This window comes from Silene latifolia, chromosome Y (assembly GCF_048544455.1).
Source record: "Silene latifolia isolate original U9 population chromosome Y, ASM4854445v1, whole genome shotgun sequence".
NCBI classification, from domain to species: domain Eukaryota; kingdom Viridiplantae; phylum Streptophyta; class Magnoliopsida; order Caryophyllales; family Caryophyllaceae; genus Silene; species Silene latifolia.
Window position 1 is genome coordinate 20,805,915 of NC_133538.1, and position 9,464 is coordinate 20,815,378.

At 39.7% G+C, this 9,464-nt stretch overlaps 1 protein-coding gene across 1 annotated transcript; it reads right to left on the reverse strand.

The window, feature by feature from the left end:
- Positions 1-5,908: 5,908 nt before the first annotated feature.
- On the reverse strand, positions 5,909-6,292 carry LOC141627706 (uncharacterized). Its single transcript, XM_074440931.1, has one exon. It carries the CDS (start codon positions 6,290-6,292, stop codon positions 5,909-5,911), a length of 384 nt encoding a protein of 127 aa, XP_074297032.1.
- Between the last annotated feature and the right edge of the window lie 3,172 nt (positions 6,293-9,464).

The following is a 9,464-nucleotide window of genomic DNA, read 5'->3' on the forward strand; positions in this document are numbered from 1 at the left end:
TATCGATTAGCGATGCTCGACTCGAACTATAACGAAAGTGCCCTCGTAAGAAGAAAACGATTAAGATTAATTATGTTGATTATTGTGGAGTTGGTCAAATTGGTCGGTCATGCAAACGAGGCTGGTACTCAGAAGGATCCGAGCTTACGTGTTCGAATGTTCAAGCACGTAGACGCCAAAAAGTAAGAACAAAAGTCTAGAATGCAAAGGGAGAAGAGAAGGGCGGACACTCGCGTGAGAAATATGAGGAACGAAGGCTCCTATTTATACTAATCACACGACGGAAATATGGAAAGGAGAGAAAGATCCGGAAATAACCGACTTAGGTTAAACACGGAAACTTGGACAAAAATAAAATCTTGAGGAAGAGGCGCAGCATGAGCTGCGTCCCTTGGAAGAGGCGCAGCACTTGCTGCGTCCTTTCCTTAGCGGGTTCCTCCTGCGCAAGAAAGCGCGTTTGACATCCTGTCGTATTTTAGGCATAACTTTCTCTAAAAGACTCGGAATAAGGTGATTTTGGTGGCGTTGGAAAGCTAAGAAAGAGATCTAGAACTTTCTGTGAAATAGGCCTGACCCAAAAAACTCGTTATGACCTCGTAAAACGGCCTAAAGCTCAGGTTATCATTTTAACTAAATGAAATGCACATTTTGTAATGTAAACTTTTAGTTTAGCCTAATGAAGTGACATGGGACTCAAAATGAGATATAATCTCAACATTTTATGACATACTAACCTTTGGTAGACAAGCCCATTGCTTTGACTCGGGATTTGACGGGTTTTAGGAAATGAAGACGGTTTTTGTCCCGGACTCCAAATGAACTCTAATTACTGCCAAAACGACCGTAATGACACCTAGATGACGACCATAAGGTAGAAATAAATGTTTGATCGATCACTTGATGATAAACTTACGAATTGTCATAAATCGTTCCGTGTACCAAATATGCGGCCCAATCATCACCGGGTGTTTTGCAGGAGGTGTAGAAACGAGGTGTCTACAACACCCTAGTGCTTTTAATCAATTGTTTACATCTCATTTTAGTCATCTTGCTTGTTTACTTTAATTGTTATTTATTTTAGTGATCTTCTTATCTCAACCCAAATTGTGACACCCCTAGACACCACTACTTGCAATCGAAAATCCTACATCAATACCCGTCCCTTGGGATCCGACCATTACTTGCCTCTTTACTAGTAGTAGAGTTGTTTGTAAAGTTATAAATATTGTTTTGGTCTAGGTGCTCCTAACGACAAGTAACAGAAATCTAAGCTCAAAGCGGACCGACCAGACGTTTATATCGTTGAAGACGATCTTTACGATTATTTGCTGAAAAAGGTAATTAGGCGTTTCTCTTTTAATTGTGTTTATGCCAATTGATGTAATTAATGTTATTTAATGATTGATTTGTATGATTGGTACATGTTTGATTGTTTATTGTCATGATTAATTATGTTTTCGCGTGTTTGTACATGTTTTAATGCTTTAATTATATATCGTATGTTGTTTATATGTTTATTATGGGTGTCATGAGCGCAATTAGGGTTTACGAATGAACCCTAGTGGCGGCATGATAGGCGGCCAAGAGTGCTCTCCGAAGTTATAGCTAAAGCTAGTATAACCTTGATGATGATTCGAGTGTTATAGCTGAAGTTAGTATAACTTTGGGTCGTTACTCTAGTTGTGGCTGTTTGAGGTATAAACTTGGAAATATGATTCAAGGTTATAGTTGAAGCTACTATAACATTGAAGTACGAGTTAAGGTTATATCTGAAACTAACGTAACCCTAAGATTATGGCTCAAGGTTATGGTTGGAACTAATATAACTTTGAGTTTCGTGTCAAGGTTATAGTTGAGGTAAGTATAACATCAAATTATACGTGTTGAAATTATATTCGAGGTTACTATAACCTCGCATCCGGAGTTCATGTTATAGTTAAGGTTACTATAACATTGTCCGTTAATACTTGTTTCACATGTTATGTTGTGCTCAGTTATTATGTGTCATTGTGTTTGCATATATCTTTGGTTACTCTTGTTCATATGATAAGTAGGATGGTCAGTTATGCTATCCTATGAGTTGAGTCGTGATGTTGTTCACGCATGTTAGTACAGTCGGTTATAGTGTGCATTTGTTTGTTGGCTAGTTTGAATAGATTACGGTAGTTACGATTATGTGCTATCGGAATGAACCAAAGACACCCGTTGATGTGGGATTTATTTGGTCTATGTTCGGGATTGGGCAGAGGCAGTGGTTATACGCTCTGTTCCCCGAGTGTTGTTCGGTGTACAGTTATTGCACCGGGAGTCTGGCCAGGTCTTAGATATATAGGCAGTGGTTATACACTATACATAGTACCGTGGAGGCAGTGGTTATACGCTCCACACCGATGGAGGCAATGTTTATACGCTCCGTCAGCTAGAGGCAGTGGTTATACGCTCTGGCAAGTTAGAGGCGGTGGTTATATGCTCTAACAGGCGTTCACTCTATTCTCTATGCTTTGTTGCTAGCTTTGTGCCTTCTGTTGCTGTGGATCGTGTGTCACCATGTTCGCTATACTTAAATGCTAGCATTGTGCCTTAAGTTGTTATGGGTCGCGTGCTACTTGGATTGTAAGTATACATGGTCTAGTTCTTGCATATGGTCTAGGTTTGCATGATTGCATTCGTCTGAGGTTGGTAAAGTGATGGTAAGTTAGGTTGGTTTCTATGAGAATAGATGGTCTCGCATGTTTACGGGTTTTACATTTCAGTTGTTAATGATTGTTAGTTATATTCAATTGTTGTAAACATGACTGGGAGAGCATCTAGTTACTCCCGACTGGTTGTCGACCCCCCATTCTCAGGTTGTTCAGATGTTGCTTACTGGTTGATACTTGCTTGGGGAATGTGCGAAGCGAGCTTAATAATAAAATAGGAGTTTGCTTTATATTTTAAGAACCTTCGAATAATGTATTAGTTCGTTTTGGATTTAGTAGCGAACCGGATTTGGTCAGGTGTTTCCGCCACCTCGACCCTTTTATCAGTATCGTACTCTGATATTTACTTTATATAAGTTTTTCCTTTGTTTTATAATCCAGGTTGTTACAGAGTGGGTGATGACAGTAGAGTACTCGATAGCTATAGGGTGAACCGAGCTACATGGGGAGCCCCGTCTAGCTATGGGTGTTGTTGTCTTGCAGGTCCGTGGGGAGCTAACTATGGTAGTTAGCTGGATGAGGAGGGGAGATGGATTGGTGGTGACACCGCTGCTTAAGCATATCGTGGAGTTGGGACGTTGGGCGCAGGCGGTGACGAGGGCATGGATGAGGATGTGGGCACGGACCCCTGAGATTGATTTTTATCGTTGTTTGTATTAGTTGTTGCACATGTTGCGGATTTGGTTTATTTTCAACATTTGAACCCCTTTTTATGTGTGTAATTCGGCCATAAGGCCAAAACTTTACTTTATCGTAGATTATACTATGTTTAAGACACGGTTTTCTATGATATTCAGAGGTTAGAGCTGATGTTTGCAAGTGACTTGGAGTTTTCATGTTGACAATTGATGACTCGGTATTCTGCCTTCAGAGAACTCGATTGAGTACTGACTACTCGACTCGGCCGAGTACCCGCTGTTACTCGACCGAGTACCTTGGGATGGCATCCATGATTATATTCGTGACCCCGTTATTCATTTGCATAATATTCTGTTGAGTTTGTGGGTTGTTTTTCTCCGTGTGTTTAATGTTGGTCTGAGGCACGGGCGGTGTATGGTGTTGGCATGACAGTTTTGTGATGGTTTAGCAACATGCTTGGAAATTGGGTCGGATGTGGAATGCAAATTAGTGTGGATAGGAACATGGTGGTAATGTAATACTATTTTGTGTGCTTCGATTTGTTATATATAATTACATGTATTTATTATAGTATTCATGTTAATTGCTTTCAATCATTAAGCATAGTTGCATTAGGTCATATTCGTGTGTAGTTATATGTGACAGTGAGGTGTGATATTTGCTTTGGAGTACTCGTTTACATTCACGTGTTTATGCTTTCCTTTGCTACATCTTGAGAGTGAATTCCGGAGACGAAGTTTCTTTTAAGAGAGGTAGATAACATGGCGGCAATAAAATCTGTTTTAGGCTGGTAATTGCAATAAATCTTACCAGTCTTGCTTACTAATTGGTTTAGTTAAGACCACGGTGGTAATGTAGTTGTTTGACAGTGTTAGTTTTATAGTTGTTTTGGTGATGACATAATAACATTGTGGTATACTTGTTTTGTTGTGATCTACGTTAGTTTTATAGTTGTTTTGGTGATGACATTGTGGTATACATGGTATTGTGATCTGATGATTTGCGTTGAGTATCGTGTGTTTTTTGTTTCGGGTTATCTCTGTCACGTTTCGTTTGGCGTATGGGACAAATTTCGGGGACGAAGTTCCTTTTAAGTGGGGGATGACTGTAATACCCGCCCTATTAGGAACCCGTTGACTGACCCATTTACGTGTAGGATCTTTAGTAAGAGATGGAAGGGGGAGACATATGTTAAATTTGTGACTAGATACTCGACCTAGTAAGGGTCACTCAGCCGAGTACTTTGGTACTCGACCAAGTACGGTGTACTCGGTACTCGGCCGAGTATTCTCCATACTCGACCGAGTACGCATCTGATAGCGTGTTATAATATCACGTGAAGGTTACGACTTAAATCATTTTCGCCAATACGTTTTATCATTTTCTAAACCTAACTCTCTCTCTCTCTCTCTCTCTCTCTCTCTCTCCCAATTCTCCCATCTCTCACTACCCAATTAGGACCTTACCATGAACCACAATCCGGGGAGGGACGTAGCTTATGCGCGATGTCTTTGAGTCGGGCCGTTGCCGCCATCGACTTCTAGTTCTCTTCAAGGTAATTTTGTGAATATTCGTTAATCGTTTAGTCAGCCTTAATAACATAGGAATAGGGCATAATCGTTGATTGTAGGAAATGATGTGGATTCTTGCTAGGCTTGATGTGATTAATGCGATTGCTAAGGAATTGCGAAAAGGTAGGATTTCCCTACTCAGTTTCAGTTTGCAATTGATTGATTTACTGATTGTGTTAATGTGATTGCCATTGTTGTGGGTGTCCTATTATATTAGTTCGGTTACAGTATCGTATTGGGGTATGGCGGCGTTATTGGTGTTACCGGTATCGGTTATGAAGCCATTGTCAGGCGATGGTCTTCACCCCCATATTCGCCCCTTGTGGCTCCCGCCACAAGGAGGATGTGCACATTAATGATCTGGGTGCACTCATTGCAATTAGCGGGGCTTTAGGTGGCAAGGTTGCGGTCTACCACTGGTGGTGTGGGTTATCTGTTGCGATAGGCTCCCGGCTACTCGTTGCGATGAGAGACATTGATTGTGTTGGAGTCAGTGGAGTTGGTATTGCTTTGCTCATTTTGGTGCTTTTTATACTTGCTGCTTTCTTATTACCTTGTACCATTACTAACTTGTATGGTGTGGTGGCTATGTGTCTTCTTGTTTTCTATGTCTGCAGTGATCCATTTGATATTGTCGGCAAATAGTGAGCAGTTAGACTTTTTAGGTAATTATGGTTGTTGTCTTGGTGTAGCTGTTGGGTCAGAGAGGTCGCATGACATCGAGTCGATGTTTAGACGATAGTAGTTTCACCAGTTGTATCTTACATTGTATAGTTGAGTTATTTACCCTTTTGGTTTCCGTTGTATGTTGTAAAATAGTTTATTAATTGTTCTTTTATTGTCTATTTGATATTCTTACCTCGGACAACCGAGATGGTAACACTTTTATCTGCTAGGGAAGATCTTGTTAAGGATCCTTGGTAGATGGGGGTGTTACAATTGTAATTCCGATTCACTGCCTCGGGAAACCGAGATGGTGACATCTCCCGATTACCTTGGCTAGGTAGGTAAGAAGAGGGTGTTACATTTCCAGTCTAGGATTTCCTTTGGAGTCTTCACATATGTCAAGGCATCATCCAACTCGATTGTTTCTGCTTCAAGAATATGGGAAGCATCACTTACATACTTTGGCGATTGAGACACATAAAATACGTTGCGAACTCGCTCAAGCGCCGAGGGAAGTGCCAAATGGTAGGCCACTTCCCCGACCTTATCCAATATCTCATATGGGCCGATGAACTTTAGGCTCAGTTTACCTCTATTCCCAAATCTCATTACTGCTCTCATGGGAGAAACCTTAAGTAGCGCCTTATCTCCAAACGCGAACTCAATATCGCTTCTCAAATCGGCATAAATCTTTTGCCTATCGTGTGCCGCTCTCATCTTTTCCCGGATCACATGCACTTGGTCTATCATATCTTGGATCATTTAAGGTCATAATATGACAGCTTCGGTACTATCATCCCAACATCTTGAGTTCGTCATTTTCTCCCATATAAGGCCTCAAAATGAGTCATGCCAATGCTTTCATGGTAGCTATTGTTGTAAGGAAACTCAATAAAGTCCAATCTTTCATCCTAAGTGCCTCTAAACTCCATGATACAAGCCCTTAACATGTCTTCCATCCGTTGGGATAGTCCTCTCCGTTTGCCCTTCCTTTGGGGGTGAAACGTCATACTCATCTTCAATTGAGTACCCAAGGAGGCTTGCAATTCTTGCCAAACCTAGAAATGAATCTAGAATCACTGTCTGACACTATGTCCTTTGGTATCACATGCAACTTCACCACATTCTTCCAGTAAGCACTAGCTAATTCTACCTTGTTCCAAGTGTCCTTCATTGGCACAAAGTGAGCCGACTTTGTAAGCCTATCCACAATCACCGAAATCATCTTGTTACCCTTTTGAGTCCTTGGTAGTCCCACTATGAAGTCCATTGATTCTCATTTCCATTCCGGCACATCCAATGGTTAAACTTTACCTTGTGGTCTCTTATGCTCCCCCTTGACTCTTTGGCATGTCAAGCATCTTTCCCCAAATTCCGCTACTTCCTTCTTCATACCCGGCCACCAAAACGTCTTTTTAAGATCTTCATACAACTTTTCACAACCCGGATGCACCGAGTAAGGTGTATTATGCACTTCATCCATAATCCTCTTCTTAAGTTCACCATCATTAGGAATACACCATCTCCCTTTAAATCTAAGTCTACCATCCGCATATAGCTCAAATCTTGATGTTTCATTTCTCCCCAAAGCTTCCTTCCACTCTAAAATCTTGGGATCATTCACTTGCTTCTCTAGAATTTTGTCATATAATTCGGGCTCCAAGGTCAAGTCACTAATAGCCTCCCCATTTCGGATCACATGAATACCCATTTTGCCCACTTCTTCCTTTAACCTCATCATAGACAAAGTGGTACACAAAGAATGAACCGACTTCCTACTCAAAGCATCGGCTACTACATTAGCTTTCCATTCATGGTACACAATGTCCATGTCATAATCCCCAATAAGTTCAATCCACCTCCTTTGCCTCATGTTCAACTCATTTTGAGTGTAGATGTACTTCAAGCTCTTGTGATCAGAAAACACATTGAAGGTTGCTCCATAAAGGTAATGCCTCCATATTTTCAAGGCAAATACTACAGCACCCAATTCCAAATCATAAGTTGGATAGTTCTCCTCATACAGTTTCAATTGTCGCGAAGCATATGCGATAACCCTACCACTTTGCATGAGCATACACTCTAATCCATTCTTTGAAACATCGGTGTAAACTTCAAAATTCTTACTTCCTTCCAGTAAAGCCAACACCGAAGCCTTGGTTAGGCACACCTTTAAGTTTAAGAATGTCGTCTCACAACTCCCGTCCCACTTGAATCGATTTTATTTCCTCATCAAGGAAGTCAAAGGTCTAGCAATCTTGGAGAAGTCCTTGACAAACCTTCGATAATACCCGTTTAAATCAAGAAAACTTCGTATCTACGCCACATTCTTTGGTGCCTCCCACTTTGACACGGCTTCAATCTTACTAAGGTCAATGGATACACCTTCCTTAGATACCACATGTCCTAAGAAAGCAACTTTCTCCAACCAAAATTCACACCTATTTAGCTTGGCATAAAGTTGATTGTTCCTCAATGTTTGCAACACAATCCTCAAGTTCTCCTCATGCTCCTCCTTGGTCTTAGAGTAGACCAAGATATCATCTACGAACACCACCACAAACTTATCTGTTGGACCTTTAGTCCTAATTAATTGTTTTGATAATGACAGTAATGATTTGTATGTGGACTTAATATATAAACATGTGCGTGTAATTGTGTGCTTAAGTCTTTATTTAGAAAGGAACAATTACAATGACGCAAGCTTGAAGTTTGGACCAAGGAGGTACAACTTCAAATATACTTGATCGATGTTTTCAAGCGAGATCAAGATTGGAAATCAACCACGAGACTCAAGATGAGAGACTTGTGAAGAGACGATTCGTTTACTGAAGATCTACTGAAGATTAGATAGTATAGGTCGTCATCCGGTAATGGTTTTACTTTGTTTGATTTAAAGGTTAGTGAAGTTATGACCTAATAGACATAACTTCATTACTAGACAAAAATGATGCGTTAATTTTTGGAAAATATATTTTTAATGGTTTATAAAAATAAGAGAGTATTTATTTTAATTGGAATTAATTAATTAGAATTTAAGTTAAATAAACTATTGGTTTGTAACACGATATTTATATCGTCATGCAACCTAGGGGTTTAACTAAATTCTATCTCGATTTGTTGCGGGCTATAGAAGCAAGAATGGACCGAAGGAGGCCTTGGGCCGGCCGAACCCTAGGGAGGCCGAAACCCTAGGTGGTCGAACCCTAGGAGGCCGAACCCTAGGAGGCCAAACTCCATTCCTTTGCTCCTTACTTGTTCTTCAAGTTTTATATTTCCAAACATTCCTATGCCCTAATTCCAGAACATTCCAAACCCTAATTCACTCTACTATAAATACTCTCATTCATTCAACATTAATTGTTGACACACACATCTACAAATTTCAAAGAGAAAAATATTTTAAGCAAAAATCATTTGAGCTTTAATTCTTATTTTCCAAATTTGCTTATACAAAAATTACGCATCAAATTTGTCAATCACTCAAAGAAAAATCGTTATAGGATATTAAATACACAAGGATAGTATACTCACTCGCATAACGTGAGATTAGTATTTGTCGTTGTATTTTTCTTATTAACGTAAGAGCAACCTAGAGTATTTAGCGATACTCAATCTGAGTTATAATCATATAGTTGATTATACGAGTGGATTGATAATTTTTGTAATCCGGAGAAAGGTACTAAAAATTATTAATCGAGAATAGTGGACGTAGGTTTCGACTTGTGAAACTGAACCACTTCAAAATCCTGTGTGTCTCTCTTTCTCTCTCTCTTTATTATTGTTATTTTGATTTTGCATTTATTGTTAATAATTTAATTAGTTAATTTTAATCAATAAAATCAAGTAATTAATTTATATCATATATTTCGAAAAAGCGGTCATCGTT

Coding starts and splice junctions, on each gene's coding strand:
- LOC141627706 (XM_074440931.1), bottom strand. CDS start 6,292: ATGAGAGCGGCACACGATAGGCAAAAGATTTATGCCGATTTGAGAAGC.